Source organism: Stegostoma tigrinum, chromosome 35, assembly GCF_030684315.1.
Source record: "Stegostoma tigrinum isolate sSteTig4 chromosome 35, sSteTig4.hap1, whole genome shotgun sequence".
Classification (NCBI taxonomy): Eukaryota; Metazoa; Chordata; class Chondrichthyes; order Orectolobiformes; family Stegostomatidae; genus Stegostoma; species Stegostoma tigrinum.
In genome coordinates this window covers 12,442,170-12,462,663 of record NC_081388.1, presented here as the reverse complement: position 1 = coordinate 12,462,663, position 20,494 = coordinate 12,442,170, and the positions used below count along the sequence as shown (strand labels likewise).

Sequence of the window (20,494 nt, the reverse complement as noted above, 5' to 3'; positions counted from 1 at the left end):
TTATAAGCAATCACCTGAAGCATGTCCAAGATAGTGGAAGCTAATGAATTAATTAACTCGGGAATAAGAGATGCTGCAAAGTCTAATTAATCAATATCAGAGTTTTATGAAAATTATTTCAACAAGTATTAAATATCAATTTTTATAAAGCTCCAATGGACACCACCATAAAATAAGACACATTCCTAATTTTGGATATGAAACCCTGTTTTAAAAGTTTGTTGTTGCCCAACTTGATTCAGAATTGATGCAAATCATCAGCAATAGCATAAATGGGAATGTTCTCTCATTCACTTACCTCTGTTTCTGTGTGAACGGCTGTTGCCTTATGGCCAGGTGTTGTTGATCTTCTATCAGTCGAATTAATGGCGAGTTTGCTTTAATGCGAAGCCCATAATAGTGATACTTTGAATTTCCCCTATTGACAAAGGAAAATAGTTTCTGACCAGTAGTTAGGGGTAACCAGAAAATGCATTCATAGTACATACATTTACATTAGACTTTAGTAGTATAATGGTTATGATACCAGACTAAGTTCCAGAGGCTTGGATTAATGACCTAGAGACATTAGTTCAAATTTTACCATGACAGCTGGAGAATTCAGATGTAATTAATGAAATAAACCTGGAATAAAATACTCATATCAGTAATTGTTACCAGGAAACTATCAGAGTTGCAAGAAAAAAAAGTCAGTTCCCTCATGCCCTTCAGGGAAGGAAACCTGGTGTCAATATCTAGTTTGGCCTATATATGATTCCAGATTCAAAGTAATGAAGTTGATTTAATTGCCACCTAAAATTTCCTAAAATGTTACTTAGTTGCATTCTGAAAGTATGTGTAATAAACACTGGTCTTGTACTGATGCCAGTATCCCATGATTTAATATAAAAAATCCTGAAGTAATAAACAAGCCCTTCCTGTCGATGCTAACTTAAAACACTACAAGTAAAAGTGGTTAATCCCAGTGGCCAACATCTGTGTTGAAACATAGAGGATTTATGTAGAGTCAGCATAAAAAGTGCCACAACACTACTGCTCTTACGTAGACTCAGCACACCACTCAGAAATCAGTCCAGAACCAATTTGGCAATTCCAACTAAAACAAGAAATAAAGTTAAAAATGGCTACAAGCAAATCACAATTTTATTTTACTTCTATTTTCAGTTGTGCAGCCCATTTTCCTAATTTACTTCTCCTTGTATCAGATTATTATTTTTAACACTGTATAGTCTTTTTTTTGAATTTGCACTTGCAAGAAAATAGTTTTCTCCATTCATTTTTTGCTTAAATCTTGCTTAATGCCACAACCCTGTTTGATACCATACTTTGGTTAAAATTTGATAGAAAATAAGATACTGGTTATGAAGTATTTTTATCCTTTTATGGTTTCTGCAGAATAACTTTTCCATTGTTTTTGACTGCCTTTTTGGATGTTCCAATCTTTAGGTATAATACCTACTCTGGCCACAAAGTGGTGCTACCACATCATGTCCAAAATTACGTTTTTGAAAGGGAAGATTAAAGAACATTAAAACCTCCTAACCCCCCCAAATCATTTCAGCTCTATTATCAATTGTTCTATCATTCTCAGAATAAAATGAGTCAATTAAAAAAAAATACAAGTTATTAGAGAATAGATGGCAATTTCCAACAGTTCAATCGACCATTTCAATGTTTTGCTTTCTCAACAGCTGAAATTTTACACAAAATATCAACATTGCTGCAATAACCTGGCAGTTAAACACACAAATAAAACAGTCAATTTGAGAAGCTGAATAGCTGTACCAGAGAACTGCCAGCATCAGGTGTCACACTAATCAATGTGACACTGAGCTTTTGGTCACCCATCAGTCAATTCTCCACCCTACTCCCACCTTTCTGCTCGTTGCCTCCTATGCTGCACCAATGAAACTCAATGCAAACTCAAAAAAAACACTACTTCATCTTTTGATTAGACTGCCATCAAGACTCAATGCTGAGTTCAACAACTTGATCATAATTTCTACGTCCATATTTCCAGACGGCAGCTACTTTTAGTGATTCATAATCATGACTATTCTTATTTTAGATTGTCTTCTAGACATGACTTTTGTTTCTTTGCTTGTTTTCTGACCATTTCTTTCCACCTCGCGCAGTTGTTTCTTTGGTCATTTAATCTCTCCAGCCTTTCATCCCATCAGAGAGCTTTTTCTTTGCTCTTTCCCACTTATGTCACCCCCTCTCTGCATCTGTACTTAAAATAAACCTGTTAAATTTCATTAACTCCAAAAAAACTGCTGATGCTGGAAATCAGAATCAGTCAAATCTCATCGTTTTTCAGGTTGTGATGAAAGATCATTGACCTAAAATATTAACCTTCTTTCTCTCTTCACAGACACCAGCAGCCTGGCTAACTGAGGATTTCCAATATTTGCATTTTTATTTCAAATTTCCAGCATTAGTAGCATGTTGTTCCACAAATGTTATGAAATTAGAAACGCATCACAAATTTGCATAGAACATTATTACAAATGTAACCTCATGGAAATGCATATGTTCTAGAAGTTGCAAAAGACAACTTGTGAAAAAGTTGAACTTGGAACTGAAATTGTGCTAAAGATAACTTACATTTCAGTATTGGAATATTTCTGATATTAGCTCATGCATTTTTCTGCTTTAATGAAATACTTCTAAAATGCCTTTTAATCAAAGAATCTGAATTATATCTAGCCCCCCTGTGAAATGGCAGAGAAAACTAACCGTGTGCCAAGTCTCCGGGTTCGGAGTCCCATGAACACTGATCGTATCAGTTTGCCAAATGAGGCAGCATTTACAGGCTCCAGTTTCTGCTCCTGGCAGTGTAGCAGGTAGTGACAGTATAGAGTGCTTCGAGGCAAACTCACTCCTTCTGCAGTTTCATAGTTATCTAATAACCACTGAACCTGTGCAAGAACAAGAAGAATTTTTGTTTTACATCACTTTTATTTGGCATTTTCTTTGAAACATTATTTTACTGTGAAGTTAATGTAATTTCCAGTTTTTCAGACTTGCTTAGTAGGAAAAATAGCTATATCAACAATAAAGAGACTTTACAATCCAACAAAAACCAACGGAGCAAAACAAAAGACAGCTATTCATCTCAAGAATAATTCTTTAAAATTAATTTACAGAGTGTAGCATTTCACAAGTAATTTAAGTAACTAATTATCTTACTATGCATTGCTCATGGAAAAAATAAATTAAGCTGAGGTAGATTTTCAATTTGCTACCGATGCACAAAAATGATGTTGCATGTCTGCTGCTGCAATAGAAATTGCTCCATTTTAGTTGTTCTCAGTGGAAAAGAAATTAGGTTGTTCTTGCATAAGAGGTTGATTTGCAGCACCTTTCATGTATCCGAGAAGGGAAAATTGAAAATCTGACCCCATTGTCCACGTTCCATAATTCTATCTCCTTATGTTTGATTTGCAATCGTTTTCTCTGCACTTCCTATTTTTCTGACTCTTTACATCTCCCAATCTTCCTCCCACCCTCTTTCCGTAAATTTTTCCACTCATTGCCTTTCTTCTATCTACTTCTCTCTGACTGCTCCGTCTGTAGGTAGAAACAACACATCTTTAACGTGTGCATGTCTATCTCTAATATAAACTTCGCAGGCACAGAGGTGACATCTTTAAATTTAGTGAGAGTAAGTAAAATGCATAATAATTGTGTTAAAGCTTCCCAATCATCCAAGAGTTAAAACAGTCCAGTGGACATATAAAGCAATCCAGTTAATTTTGAATCACATCTAGGTTCACACGCCAATACATTAATGCCTCTATACTGTGTTTTGAGTTTCTATGATCTGAAATGTCCCATTTATTATCTGTTAGAATAATTACCCTTAGCTAGATTTGGTATTGTTTCTACAAGGTGTCAAATTTAATAAACAGGTCTTAAATATGAAGTAGTTTTAATGTTAGTATATAATGACAATTATAAACTACTGGCTTCTCCACTGTGCCTGTGAACAAATACTTGCATAATGTACAGAAGAAAATGTAGTCTTGTAAAGCACTTAAATTCACATCTTCCTCAGCAAGTTTACCATATTTCATGTATATTTTATTACGTTACTCATCTGAACACTTAATATAGAAGATAGGCAGAAAACCATTAATCAATTAATTATTATGCTGTTATATCTACCTTGTACAGGAGTATCTTATTGGCTACAACAGTGAGGGTTCAAATGACTACACAAAGCATGAGAGGTCAACTTTTGCCGTTCACAATATCATGAGAACTCTCAGTTGTGATATAGCCACACAAAACTCCAACCATTTATTTATTCTACACATTAAATGCACACCAAACATGAATAAGAAAACTCTTAAGAAAGCTACTTCCACGTTCGTTTACTTTGAATTTATTCCCAATTTTATCCAAGATGCTGCTCGCCCACAGATAGCATCCTTCAGCCTGGAGACTAGGATGGTCTGGTGCGCAGATTTCTATACCACAGTTGTCAATACTGTTCCATGAGATAACAACAGAAAATACACTTGCAATTCTGCAAGTCCATCAGCTCATCTTTTTCAAAAGAGCATCCCAAATTAGAAATATCACATCTAGTAAAAACTGATTAAATTTAGTCTCAAAAGTGGCATGCAATTTAGAGCGACAGGCAATCCTGTGACCCAGACCTTTAACCATCTGGTTGGGAGGCAGGTGTTCTAACATTTGTGCTACTGGACCACCCTTATCGAACAACACAAAACAGAAACCCCAGGGGAGTCAGCACTTGGAAGAGTTGACCAGTGACTCACTGTGGCTGGAGAGGCACGCATGGTGTGACTGTAAGACTGACTGGAGCTCCCCAGCATGTAACCTCCCTGGATGACATAGGTCCCTCCTCCTGGGTTGGCCACAATCTGCCCTCCCGTGACATACATTGGCACCGTTCCACTACTGACCACGTTCTGCGAAGTCACCGGCGTAGCAACCTGGTTTGGTGTCCCCTGAGATTCATAGTAACTCCCGCTTGTGTTCTGGTTGTACAGCTGAGTTTCTGAGTAAGGGTAGGTGTTTGAACGTCTGAAATGAGAAAGAACGGTAGTGGTTCCACAAAGATGATTTCAGTGACAGTTTGCGTACTTATATTTAGAAGTGCAGCATTACAAAACAATAGTGGATATAAAAGATAAACAAACCATATTAAAGACTCTACATTAAATGTCTTATTTTGGTTGCCCAGCAGGCATGCAGTTCTAATAAATTTGCTCCATAGATCTTCACTTTCCTCGAAAATAAAGTAGGCACTTACTGTGGTAAAGAAAATATAAAATGCATGCATCAGGTACATGAATTGTCTTTGCAGTTTCATAAAGTGCTCAGTTACGCCATTTATTACAACATTTCATATAATTTTGAATATGGCATGTTTTGAATGCCCTGAATGATGTGTTAATCTTCTAGATAAACTGTTTTAGAAGCAAGAAGTAATAAAAACAAAGGAAGAAAGGGAAATGCCTTTTAAAAACCAATAGAACTTGATAACTTCATAAATTTAAATACCAAACGAGCAGTAATGATTGTTATACACATCCTACAATTTGAAATCCTGAGACAGATGGTTGGAATACAGTCTTTGTTTTGGTGATCAATGCAAATATTAATTTTAAAATTTGCTTAAAGAAAGTTTGCTATTTGGTCAGAACATACATCGTAATGTAAATTTATTATTAAGATTTATGATGTTTGAGCAGCAAATATAGGAGCCCATAATTGTGAAAGTCAAATCTTTAAAACACATTCAGATTAAACAATTAGAAATAGAACATAGAACACAGAACATTACAGCACAGTACAGGCCCTTCGGCCCTCGATGTTGTGCCGACCTGTCATACCGATCTGAAGCCCATCTAACCTACACTATTCCACATACGTCCATATGCTTATCCAATGATGACTTAAATGTATCTAAAGTTGGCGAATCTACTATCGTTGCAGGCAAAGCGTTCCATTCCCTTACTACTCTCTGAGTAAAGAAACCACCTCTGACATCTGTCCTATATCTTTCACCCCTCAATTTAAAGCTATGCCCCCTCGTGTTCGCCATCACCATCCTAGGAAAAAGGCTCTCCCTATCCACCCTATCTAACTCTCTGATTATTTTACATGTTTCAATTAAGTCACCTCTCAACCTTCTCTCTAATGAAAACAGCCTCAAGTCCCTCAGCCTTTCCTCATAAGACCTTCCCTCCATACCAGGCAACATCCTAGTAAATCTCCTCTGCACCCTTTCCAAAGCTTCCACATCCTTCTTATAATGCGGTGACCAGAACTGTACGCAATACTCCAAGTGCAGCCGCACCAGAGTTTTGCACAGCTGCAGCATAACCTCTTGGTTCTGGAACTCGATCCCTCTATTAATAAAAGCTAAAACACTGTATGCCTTCTTAACAGCCCTGTCAACCTGGGTGGCAACTTTTAAGGATCTGTGTACATGGACACCGAGATCTCTCTGCTCATCTACACTACCAAGAATCTTACCATTAGCCCAGTACTTTGCCTTCTGGTTATTCCTACCAAAGTGCATCACCTCACACTTGTCTGCATTAAACTCCATTTGCCACCTCTCAGCCCAGCTCTGCAGCTTATCTATGTCTCTCTGCAACCTACAGCATCCTTTGTCACTATCCACAACTCCACCAACCTTAGTGTCAGCTGCAAATTTACTAACCCATCCTTCTACGCCCTCATCCAGGTCATTTATAAAAATGACAAACAGCAGTGGACCCAACACCGACCCTTGCGGTACACCACCAGTAACTGGTCTCCAGGATGAACATTTCCTAACAACTACCACCCTCTGTCTTCTTTCAGCAAGCCAATTTCTGATCCAAACTGCTATATCTCCCACAATTCCATTCCTCCGCATTTTGTATAATAGCCTATTGTGGGGAACCTTATCGAACGCCTTGCTGAAATCCATATACACCACATCAACCGGTTTACTCTCATCTACCTGTTTGGTCACCTTCTCAAAGAACTCAATACGGTTTGTGAGGCACGACCTTCCCTTCACAAAACTGTGCTGACTATCCCTAATCAATTTATTCTTTTCCAGATGATTATAAATCCTATCCCTTATAACCTTTTCCAACACTTTACCAAGAACTGAGGTAAGGCTCACTGGTCTATAATTACCAGGGATATCTCTACTCCCCTTCTTGAACAGGGGAACCACATTTGCAATCCTCCAGTCGTCTGGCACTATTCCTGCAGACAATGACGAGTTAAAGATCAATGCCAAAGGCTCGGCAATCTCCTCCCTGGCTTCCCAGAGGATCCTAGGATAAATCCCATCCGGCCCAGGGGATCTTATCTATCTTCACACTCTGTAGGATTTCTAATACCTCTTCCTTGTGAGCCTCAATCCCACCTAGTCTAGTAGCCTGTATCTCAGTATTCTCCTCGACAACATTGTCGTTTTCTACACTAAATACTGTTGAAAAATATTCATTTAGTGCTTCCCCTATCCACACACAACTTCCCACTACTATCCTTGATTGGCCCTAATCTTACTTTTATCATTCTTTTATTCCTTAAATACCTATAGAAAGCCTTAGGGTTTACCCTGATCCTATCCACCAACAACTTCTCATGTCTCCTCCTGGCTCTTCTGAGCTCTCTCTTTAGGTCTTTCCTGGCTACCTCGTAGCCCTCAAGCGCCCTCACTGAGCCTTCATATCTCATCCTAACATAAGCCGCCTTCTTCCTCTTGACCAGAGATTCCACCTCCTTCGTAAACCATGGCTCCCGCGCTCTACAGCTTCCTCCCTGCCTGACAGGTACATACTTATCTAGGACACACAGGAGCTTTTCCTTGAATAAGCTCCACATTTCTAATGTGCCCATCCCCTGCAGTTTCCTTCCCCATCCTATGCTCCCTAAATCTTGCCTAATCTCATCGTAATTGCCTTTCCCCCAGCTATAACTCTTGCCCAGTGGTATACACCTATCCCTTTCCATCACTAAAGTAAACATAACAGAATTGTGATTGCTATCACCAAAGCGCTCACCTACTTCCAAATCTAACACCTGGCTGGGCTCATTACCCAGTACCAAATCTAATGTGGCTTCGCCCCTTGTTGGCCTGCCTACATACTGTGTCAGGAAGCCCTCCAGCACACACTGGACAAAAACTGGCCCATCTATAGTACTCGAACTATAGTGTTCCCAGCAATATTTGGAAAGTTGAAATCCCCCATGACAACTACCCTATCTCTCTCACTCCTATCGAGAATCATCTTTGCTATCCTTTCCTCTACATCTCTGGAACTATTCGGAGGCCTATAGAAAACTCCCAACAGGGTGACCTCTCCTTTCCTGTTTCTAACCTCAGCCCATACTACCTCAGTTGACGAATCCCCAGACATCCTTTCTGCAACTGTAATACTGTAATATGTTCTGGATGTGAGTTTGCTCGCTGAACTGGAAGGTTCGTTTTCAGACGTTTTGTTACCATTCTAGGTAACATCATCAGTGAGCCTCCGACGAAGCACTGGTGTTATGTCCCGCTTTCTATAACATAACACCGGCGCTTCGTCGGAGGCTCACTGATGATGTTACCTAGAATTGTAACGAAACGTCTGAAAACGAACCTTCCAGCTCAGCGAGCAAACTCACATCCAGAACCTCAACCTGAGCTACAAATCTTCTCAAAACTCACTGTAATATGTACAACTATCTCACAACAATGACCTGAATTCATAGAGTACCCTTATATATCAATATTCCAAGCTTTTAAACAAGCAAACCAATTTAAAAATAATCAACATCAAGCCACAACAACCGATAATAGGCCAGATAACTCAAACTTTGTTAAAGAGAGAAAATTTAAGGAGCATCTTCCAGGTGGAAAAGTAGGAAGCGGGGTAGATCTAGGGAGGGAATTTCACAGCTTAAATTCCAAACAGCTGAAAGCACAGCAAACAATGTTGGAGCAATTAAAAGTAGGAATGTGAAATTGGCCAGAATTAGCTCATCACATGGTGGTGAAAACCAAATTATTTTGCTTCATCAATGGTATTGAATTTTGAAACTGTAAGTTACTTTAAAAAGAATTCATTCCGCTTGTTATAAAATATAACCACAGTTACTGAAATCAGCACCTGACATCTCATTTGTGGTGAGTCAATAAATGCAGAGCTGGAAAAGCACAGCCAGTATAAAAGCATTCGAGGAGCAGGAAAGTCAATGCTTTGAGCTGAAACCCTTCATCAGGGCCATCCTGCGGGACAGCTTTGGCCCAAAACATTGGCTTTCCTGCTCCTCGAATGCTGTCTGACCACTGTGTTCTCTCAGCTCCACAGTTACTGACTGTAGCTTCCAGCATCTGCAGCCCTTCATGTCTCCATCTCATTTGTGGTTATTGTTGTTGTCTTCACTCATGAAAGTTAAATGGCTTTTTATCAACATGCAATTTATAACCACAAAAGTTTATTTTTTGTTTGTTCAAACCCTGAGCCATTCACCTCTAGTATGCAGAAACCTATTTTTGAGGGATAACTGGTTATTAACAGCAGTCATTTTGGGTGACATTTTTCTTTCTCTGCTAACATGATGTTTCTTTCCCTCCCTTCAAGAAATTTGACCACGCGGTGATGATGCCACAATCGTACAGGTGCCATTTTTGTGCTCTGACAGGATAACGATCCATATTATGTTCACTTGCATGGATTAAAAATTACCCATTGTTGGCCCTCTCGTTCTATGCTGTTCTCTTTACGTGCTCATACATTGTAATTATACAAATGTGCACCCTTAAAAATAACAAACTCCATTAAATTGCACATTCCTTGACCAGTTATTGAGGTATTCTTATGTGCTTTCTTTCTACTCACATTGTGCTTCCTGTATAGCTGGCATCACCCCCTTCTACATACTGCACTTGGTTCGAGTAGACATGCTGAACCGGCTGCACTGGGACCTGTTGTAACTGCTGAACCTAATATGGAGGTCATCAGGAAGGAAAAGTTAATTAGGAGATACTGTTTATTAACTAACAAACCAAGACATCAAAACATTTGTCTTGAAGCGAAAATGTTAGATTATCTTCCTTAATAATGGTCCTTACTTCTTAAACTTTGTGTATCATGATGCTGGTGGGAGGAGCATAGACATAGACATAGAACCATTTGAAATGTTTTGATAATATTATTTGAAGCTTGCAAGGCATCAAATACCACAATAGCAATACTGCTTCCATAAATCAGTGTGTTAAAATGTAAATGGTGCCAGCATTGGGCCACCCAAACTAAGATGGGCTTTCATTTCCTTTTATGATCGCTATTCAGCAGCCACTGTAGACGATGACAACATTACCATGACCATTCTGGGGAGACTGACAGAATTAAATCCTGATCAGGCACTTGCCTTCCTGTTTCTGGGCCTCCAGGTTTTTGAGAGTGGAATTTTCCCATGGGAAGTCTGGTGTGGGACAAGTATACTGCCCCTGAGAAGCCAGAGGATAACAGCTCACCAGTACCAGCAGCACCACTGGGATTGGGACACTTGAAGAAAAATTCAACAGATTGTGAGCTTTGCATTAATATATGCTATTTTAAAATATTGAAAATTGTAGTAATGCAACTATGCTGAGACACAAACTTCGGAGCTCAACTTAAACGTATATCAAAAATTGAGCCCTGATTTTCTGACTAAATGATGACATGTGAACAATTCCAATTTATTAACATGAAATGATCTTTAAAAATTAAGATGTGGCAGTTATAATAAATTGATCCATAAAAAATGTGAGTTTTAAAAATATTAATTTAGTTTGCGGCCTACTTATTGCTCATCCTTACTTGCCCTTAGGAAAGTGGTGGTGCACTCCCTTCTTGAACAATTGCAGCCCATGTGGTGTAGCTATACCTACAGTGTTATTAGGGATGGAGTTCCAGAAATTTGACTCAGTGACAGTGAAAGGAACAGCATTACAGTTAGTCAGGGTGTGGCTTCAAAGGGAATTTGTAATTAGCAGTTTCCATGTAATTGCTGCCTTTGCCCTTTTAGAGTAGTGGTCACAGATTTGTATAGTGCTATCTAAAAAACCACGGGTGAGTTGTTGCAATGCTTCTTAAAGATAATACTCTATCTATTTGCCATTATAGGTTTAGAGGGATGGATTGAATGTTGAAGGTGTCAGATGGGGTACCAATCAAATGGATGGATAGTGTTCTGGATTGTGTTGACCTTTTTTGAGTGCTGCTGGAGTTGAACTCATCCAGGCAAGTGGACAGTATTCCATCATACTCCTAAACTACGCATTGTAGCCTGCAGACATGCTTTGGGAGTCAGGTGGTGAATTACTTGCCCAGTAATGCCCAGCTACTAATCTGCCCTTATAGCCACAGTATTTATATTTCTGGCCTACTTCCGTTATTAATCGATGGAGACTTCCAGGAAGTTGATAATTGGGAACTCAGTGTTAGTAATGTCCTTGAATGTCAAGGGCGATGGTTAAATTCTATCTTGTTGGAGATGGTCATTGCCTGGTGCTTGTGAAACCTAAATCTTACTTTCCCTTATCAGACCAAGCCGAAATGTTGTCCATAATCTACTCAAGCAGGCTCAGCATGGCTTTACAAAAGGGCAACTGTGTCTGACTAATTTATTAGAAGTTTTTGAACAAGTCTCAATCAGAGTGGATAAAGGGGAATTTGTAGATGTGTTGCATTGGACTTTGAGAAGGCAAGGTACGTCACAAAAGATTAAGTCATAAGAAAAGAGCCCATGATGTTGGAGGCAGTATATAGGCGTAGACAGAGAATTAGCTAATAGGCAGAAAACAGTGAGTGGGCATTTGGGCTTCTTTTTCAGATTGGCAACTTGTAATCAGCTGGGTTCCACAGGGATCAGAGGTGAGACTACAAATGTTTACAATATACATGAATGACTTAGAGGAAGGGAAAAAAAATGCACCTATAACCAAATTTGCAGGCGACACAAAAATAGTTGGAGAGACAAATTGTAGTGGGGATGGAAACAGTTTACAGAGAGCTATCAATATGTCAGGTAAGTAACAAAAAGTTGGCAAATGAAATATAATGTGGGAAAATATGAAGTTGTTCATTTTGGAAGAAAGAACTAAGGTTGAGCATTATTTAAATGGAGAAAACCTGCAGAAAGCTACAACACAAAGGGACTGGGAGCTGCTTGTGCATGAAACACAGTAAGCTAGCACACAAACACAGCAGGTAATCAGGAAGATCAATTAAATTACAAGCAGGTTTGATTATTACAGTAGGGAAGTCTACCTGCAAGTGCAATAACTCTGATATTATTTTATTATAGGCATTTCAGAGGAGTTTCGTTAGGATGATCTCCAGACTGAAGGAATTGTCATATGTGCAAAGATTAAACAGTTTTGGATTCTACTCACTGGAGTTAGGAAGAATGAGAGGAAATCTAATTGAAACATATAGGGTTCTTAAGATGCTTAGCAGAGTAAATGCTGACAGAATGTTTCCTTCATTAGAGAGTCTACGACCAGAGGGCATAGTCTCAGAATAAAGGGGTGCCACCTTATGACTGAGGCGAAGGGGAATTTCCTCTCTCAGAGGATTGAGTGTCTTTGGAACTCTTTGCCACAGAGAGCTGAGGAGGGCAGAAACCTTGTGTATATTTAAGGCTGAAATGGATAGATTCTCATTAGTAGAGAAATCATGAGTTACAGGGAAAATGCAGGAAAGTGGATGTGAAGAATGTCAGGTCAGTCACCATCCTATTGAATGATGGTGCAGACCCAAGGGGTGAATCTCCTCTGCACCCTCTCCAGTGCTATTGCATTCCCTTACTATAATGTGGATTCCAAGATGGTATATAATATTCTAGCTGTGGCCTAATCACCATTTTACACAGTTGCAACATAATCTTCCTGCTCGTAAACTCTATACCTCAATTAATAAAGGCAAGTGTCCCATAAGCCTTCTTATCCACTTTATCTACCTAACTTGCTATCTTCAGGGACCAATGGACCAAGGTCTCCAAGGTCTCTCTGATCCTTGGTGCTTCCCATGGTCCTCCCATTCATCACATATTCCCTTGCCTTGTTTGTCCTGCCCAAGTACATCATCTCATACTCATCTGGATTAATAAGTGCCACTGATTTGTCCAATTGATCGGATGGTCTCTATCCCCCTGTAAACTAAGGCTATCTATCCTTTTAACGAAATAGCACCACACTAATTTTTGCATCATCCTCAAACTTAGTGATCAACCCTCCTATATTCAAGTATAACTTGTTTACATATACCACAAACAGCAAGGAGCATCTGCTCACATTCATCAGGGTTAAATGTCATCTGCTTCTGATCTGCTAATCTGACCAACCTGTTTATATCCTTCCGTAATCTTCCTCACCATGTCAACCACCCAGCCAACCTTACTTATTATCCACCTCACATTATCATCTGCATAATTCATGAGTATCACAAACAATAAGGAACCCAGCACTGATCACTGTGGTATACCAGTACACATTGGGATCCAGTCACACAAAAAGCCTCTGTCACTAAACCAATTCCGGATCCATGTTTCCAAGTTAATCCGGATCCCATGAATTTTTACCTACCTATCAGTTTCCCATGTGGTGATATCTGGCAGTAAACTGTCAGGGCAGTAACAGACCAAGTTGGGTTTGTTCTGATTTTTGTTGGCGATATTCTACATTGGCTAGGCATGCGGCAAATTCAGCTTTTACATAATGTTCTCAGGGGCCATAGCCTTTACAGTATCCAAGGCCTGCAGGCTTTCGTGTTATCATATAGAACGAATCAAATTGGATGAATTCTGACATCGAGATGCTGGGCACCACAGGAGGGGGCCGAGATGGTTTGTCCACCCAGCATCTGAGGATCAGGTTTCACCCATTTGAATACGTACTTTCTAAACGGCTGTAAATTTCCAGGAATTCATTTATTGGAGAAATATCCTTAAATAACAAATACCTATAAATTGTGCACTAGACGCTTTCAAAGGGGGATCAATGAAGCCTTAGTTTCCATTAGGCCATCAGACCTTGTTCTGTCTGTGGTCAGACATATGGTACATTTCCACAGGGTTAAGAATTTATTGGCTAACACATTACTTCTCTTTTACAAGAACAAAAATATGCTTAAGACAAGGCAGTAACTTTTTCTTTGGGCTGCTGTCACAATTTTCAAAATCTTGTGAGCAGGGAACCTAGACAACATACAAATACTTTCAGGAGTTCTTTGCGTAGTAAAGTTTTAAAATCAATGCTGCTTGTTCCTAAAATATATAAAATGTAACGCAGGAATATTAATTAGCTCAACAAAAATAAACAATGCACATTACTAAAGCACAATATTTTAAAGACAAACAAAATCAACACAACTTTCAACAGCAAACATCTTTAAGGAACTTGAACAATTCAGCCTTCTGTTCATCCTTACTATTACTTCTTATTTGACCTACTTTAAGAGCAGTTGGTCCTGTTCCAAAAACTAGTGCCTGAGGGACTCGCTGGACCTTGACTCGTTGCTCAGGGCTGGCTGGTAACATGGAGAAAAATGGAACCTGCTCAATTATCACTTTCTGCTCTGTGCTGGGAAGATGCTGGGGAGTAAATCGAATCACTTCGACCCTTGGAGCGGAGGTTGAGGGCATCATGTGCAAGACGTGTACTTTGTGCTCTGGGCTCAATGCTTGGGAGTTTCCTAACTGATGTTCTTCATGAATACTGTTCTTTGAGTTGGGAGAATCGGCAACTACCTGCAGCTTCTGATCTTTCTCTATCAAGCTGGAAATCTCATTCTCCGTGCTCTAGTGTACAATATAAGCAAATTATTCTTACTAGATCAATTTACTCTACCAGAACACAGTCACAACAGCAGATGGTGGATGAACATGCAAGTATCTAATGGAACTGGACCAATTTGAAAGGTCTTTCTAATGGTTTCAAAGACTGAAGCATTCACTTCGGCATATCTCAATCAACCCTTAAGGGATCCAGACCTAATGTACAAGATTACTCTTAATTTACATGAAGACATCAATTTAGTGATCTAGCAGATGCGAGAAAAAGAAGAAAACATAAGCGGGTGCAAGGAGGCTCACTAGTGAAAGAGAGAAGGTATGAAATTTGTGCCAAATATAATATCTGGATACAAAAACAATTCCATTCCCCAGCATAGTCATCCCTCATCTTGGACACAACATTCACTATATAGTATAAAAGAATTTGTGAAACCACCTGATATACACATTTTATAATGCTAACGTATTTTGATAGATTATAAGGATACCCAATATCTGGTTTCTAAAATTGAAAGAAATGGAATTGAATTGTTTGTTTGAAAAAGACAACCAACTCTTTAATTTGACTGTTTTTCTGAATTTAAGTTCTTTCATGCCTATGGGAAGCATTCAGGGATTGTGTGTGTCAAACACAGTAAAAAGCTGGTGAATATTAGAGAACAAGCCTCAGTCAATTAAAAAGTTAACATTTAAATAAATTGTCAATATAGGTTATTGTTCTGGCGAGAGGCAAATCGGGTACTAAGAGATAAAGAGACTAAGAGATAAAATACTTAATTAAGTTAATTTTTTGATATTTATGACTCCATGCACAGCTTATATACAACACTTGTTTTCTTTAATTCTGCTTCTAGTTTGCTTTAACACTGCTTTGTGAATTAATATGTAACTTAACTAAATAACATATCACTGCAAGTCATTTGAAGCTCAGTTAAACCGCTCATATCAAGCCAAACAAATTCTGTCACCATTAAGACAACAGAATTGCTGAATAGAATAAATTTCAGAAAACTACTTAAGAGAAATATGGCCTAGCTCCAATAATTTTGGCTTGATTTTGCTCACTCCAGATCAATTTTCAAACAGAATCAATGCTTTCATTTTACAAGAAGTCTAACCCTATCAGGTTAAATTCAGATTATCCAGTATTTGAATGTTGGATTAATGATGAAATGTAAAATCATCTACCATGTGCATGGCTTACCTCATCTTTTGAATATAAAAGATTCAAGATTCAAATTAATAGACAATCATCAGACAAGTGAATTATTGAGACACTGGCTTTTTTAAAGACGTTCACTGAGATGTGACATTTTTCTACACTCACTGGGTATCCTGAAGTACATTTAACATTTTGAAAGACATTACCAAGACAGAATGCGGACTTCCTTAACATTGCATTTTCCATGTTATTTAGTTAAGTTATATATTAATTCACAAAACAGTGTTAAAACAAACTAGAGACATTGAAAATAGGTCCCAATGATTTAATAACAACACACTCTTGTCTATCATTTTCAACAAAGCTGAATATCACTGCAACATTAAACAAAACTTGACACCAAGCAACACAATGAAATATAAGATAGATGACTGAAAGACTGATCAAAATGGCTTTGAGGAACATCTCAAAGGCAGAGCAAAGAGATGGAGAGTTTTAGGGAAAGAACTCCAACAGCTAAGGGAAAAGCTGCCAAAGCTGGACTGACTAGAATTGGGATGCCTGAAAAATGTCAAAATCTCCAAGCAACTCAGTCATGATATAAGCATTGTGTTGCACTATGCAATGCTACAAAATAGTCATACATTGATGTCTGGTCTGTATTGAGTTAACTCACTAAGGACTTTACAAGCAGTAAAGTAATTGGGGGTTTTCAAACTAGAACAAACAAAGAAAATCAACTTTGGCTGCTTTCCTGATGCAGGAACTATGGCCAGAAAGTGCATGCCTGATGCATAAAGTTCAGTTATGATTCTACTAGACTTTCCACTATTTGAATAGTTAACCGTCAGTATCCTAGTTATACAAGAAAAATGGAAGTATTTGTGTATGATAAGAAGACAGATAATTTTACAGACAGATTAGTTACTGCATTCAACAAACAGCAAGATAAATTAATGGAACTTATAAAGTGAGAAATGAAGTCTTGACCCTATCAGGTCATGATACAATTATGTGCTTGATTCCCAATAAATAAACATAAAATAGGTGTGATTTCACCTTAAATTTTCTGCTCTGGGTCAGCTGCTTCTTCGATAAAATCTTGAAGTGGAGGTGCCGGTGTGGAATAGGGTGGACAAGGTCAGAGGTCACATGAAGTGTGATGAAGGAGCAGTGCTCCAAAAGCTTGTGTTTTCAAATAAACTTGTTGGACTATAACATGATGTCATGTGACTTCTGACCTAGACAAAATGTGATTCAAATGAATGGCTGTCTCATCGAGGAAAAATAACTACACAGCAACGCTGGAATTACTTTGCCAAATGATAAGATTGCATATTGCCTTAAATAACGATAATTTTTTTTGTTACCACATAAATTTTGATAGCCATAATTCTGTCTTTCCTATGTAATACAGAACATATATTTCTCAGAACAAAATCATAACTAACAATTAACAAAATTAATAATGCTTATAATTTGGCCCCGAAGTTAGTTTGAGTGTAGACAATATAAGGATGGAGATAAAATAAAACCGACGCTGCATACCTCCTGAGAAACATGAACTTGCTGAAGTGCTTGTACTGATAACTGCTGAACTTGGCTAGTTTTAGCAGCCTGTGGTGTTGTTTGCACAACAGACCTCTGTAAAATCAAAATAAAAGAAAATTAATTCTACTTTGAACTTGCCCTATAGCTATCAAAGGATCAACTTATTTCCTTGCTTTATTTTCTACAGTGTCAAATATTTAATACTTCAGATGCTGCTTTGTGATACAGAGGGCCAAAGGATTGCTAAGCAAAGTGTTTTCAAACTGCTGTGCATAGCTTCTCCTCCCTTACCACAGCAAGATGTAAAATTGAGAACATGATCAAATTAGAAAAATCTTCTTCTGATAACAACTGCCAGAACATCAGTAATAGAGGCATTGAAATTTCATAGATTTTTGCCCCGGTTGTGCCGGAGTGATGAAAAGCCACGATCAGGACAAGCTAATCTTCTCCAATGGCCGACATTAAGGAAGCAGTTCTTTGCAGAGCGTAGGCACAGAACAGGGTGCACAAACAGAACTGAAAAGTAGAATTTATGGGAATCAGATCTTAACCAGGTAACTTTGAAGATGGCTTACCTGAGGAATATGGAAGCATTTTATATTGAAAGTTCTCTCCTTACACATTTTAAAAAATAAAATTATCAAACACTTCCAAAATGTTGCAACGATCAACAGTTGTTAAAGGGTTATACCCCGAGTTGTTTCTGGGGGTAATTCAGGAGGCTTAGCAGAAATTCATCCCATGGAAGATTAAACATACCACGGGGAGGACAAGACAACCATGGCTGATAAGGAAAGTCAGGAGATCATAAAAGCAAAAGTTAAAACATACAATGTGGTGAAGATTAGTGAAAAGGCAGAGGATTGGGAAGACCTTAAAAACCAGCAGAGGAAAACTAAAAATGCAAAAATAGGGGAAGATGAAACATGTGATTAAGCTAGCAATATAAAAGAAGAGTTTTTTTAAAGATATATAAAAGGTGTGAGAGAAGCACAGGTGGACATTGGACTGCTGAAAAATGAGGCTGGAGAAGTAATAATGGGGAATAACGACATATGGGAGGAAATGAATAGGTACTTTGTATCAATCTTCACTGCGGAAGACAACAGTAGCATACCAGAACTTCAAGATAGTCAGGGGGCACATCTGAGTGCAGTGGCCATCACTAAAGAGATGGTGCTCGGGAAGTTGAAAGGTCTGAAGGTGGATAAATCACCTGGGCTGATGGACTACATCGCCAGACTCTGAAGGAGTTAACTGAGGAGATTGTGAAGGCACTGGTGATTTTTCAGGAATCACTAGAGTCAGGGAGGGGTCTAGAGGACTGAAAATGGCGAGTGTAACATTCCTGCTTAAAGAGGGACAGAGGCAGAAGATGGGCATTTTATAAGTTGGTTAGCCTGACTTCATTTGGTAAGATTTTAGAGAGTGCAGAGCACGTGGAAATGCATGGTAAAACAAGACTGATACAGCATGGCTTCATCAAGGGGAGGTCAAGCCTGACAAATCTGTTAGAATTCTTTGAGGAAGTAATGAACAAGTTAGACAAAGGAGAGCCAGTCGACGTCCTACATGAATTTTCATTAGGCCTTTGACAAGGTGCTGCACAGAAAACAGCTAAATAAGATAAGAGCCCATGGTGTTAGGGACAAGGTGCTGGCTGGGAAAAGACTGATTGGCAGATGGCAAACACTGGAGGACAAAGGGATCTTATTCAGGATGGCAGCTGGTGCCTAATGGGATTCTGCATTGTAGTATTGGGACTACAACCATTCACATTACACATTAACAATCTGGACAAAGGAACTTAGGGAACTGTTGCTAAATTTGCAGATGGCACAGACAGATGGAGAGGCAGGAGCGTTGAGGAAGCAAGGACACGGTGAAAGAATTTGGACAGACTAGGAGAATGGGCCAAGGAGTGCCACATGGAATACAAAATGGGAAAGTGTGAGGGTATGCACTTTGGTTGGAAGAAACATGCAGGTTCAGTTGACATTTAGGTAGGCAAATACAATGTTAGCATCCATTTCAAGAAGGATAGAATACATGAGGAGGGATGTACTGATGAGGCTGCATAAGGCTCTGCTTTAATCGTATGTGGAATATTGTGAGTAAGTTTTGAACCCCGTATCTATGGAAGGATGTGCTGTCCTTGGAGGGGATCCAGAGGAGGTTCACGAGAATGATCCTGGGACTGAAAGGCTTATCAATATGAGGAGCAGTTGTAGACTCCGGGTCTGCACTCAATGGAGTTTAGAAGGATGAAGCGGCATCTCATTGAAACTTACAGGATACTGGGAGGTCTCGTTAGGGTAGACATGGAGAAATCCTGCCGCTTGTAGGATACACTAGGACCAGAGGGCACTGCTTTAGAGTGAAGAGGCAATTCTTTAGAACAGAGATAAGGAGGAATTTCTTCAGTCAGAGGTTGGTGAATCTATGGAACTCAATGCTGTAGAAGACTGCATGCCTTTAAGAAGATAGACAGGGTCTTCAATAGGAACGGGATCAAGGTTTCACAGAGAAGGCAGAAGAATTGGGTTGAGAAACGTTTCAGCCATGAGCGAATGGTGGAGCAGGCGTGATGGGCAGAATGGCATAATTTTGCTCCTATATCTTATAGCTAGGTCTAGAACAAACTAAATGCCCGCTGGATAGGAACTTTGATGCTTCTTGCTTTCCTCTGATCTTCAAAAATCTAGACCCAAGTATTGCTTTATCAGAGAATCAAATAATTGGAGCCACTGTGATGGGAAAACCATGCCAAGAAGTTTAATTATCGATACATAAATGGTTTTAAAACACATAAAATATATGTATTATTCTGCATTATTAGCTTTGGCATCACACTTGATAAAAATGAGGCATGCTTCCTTATGAAATTGGGCCAATAGTGTTTTAATTAACACTATCGACAAAAATCAACCAATGCAAATGGTCCAGGACATATTCACGTTGTTT

At 38.8% G+C, this 20,494-nt stretch overlaps 1 protein-coding gene across 5 annotated transcripts in view; it reads right to left on the bottom strand.

Moving 5' to 3' along the window:
* Positions 1–20,494, bottom strand: part of rfx1a (regulatory factor X, 1a (influences HLA class II expression)) — a 143,013-nt gene that overhangs the window by 42,308 nt on the left and 80,211 nt on the right. For all 5 annotated transcript variants that reach the window (XM_048521819.2, XM_059639820.1, XM_059639821.1 and 2 more), the window contains 5 exons: positions 17,525–17,620; positions 9,873–9,976; positions 4,791–5,058; positions 2,740–2,921; positions 299–418 (listed from right to left, as the gene is read on the bottom strand). In XM_048521819.2, coding sequence (XP_048377776.1) covers positions 299–418; positions 2,740–2,921; positions 4,791–5,058; positions 9,873–9,976; positions 17,525–17,620 — 770 coding nt within the window. The remainder of the gene's footprint in view (positions 1–298; positions 419–2,739; positions 2,922–4,790; positions 5,059–9,872; positions 9,977–17,524; positions 17,621–20,494) is intronic.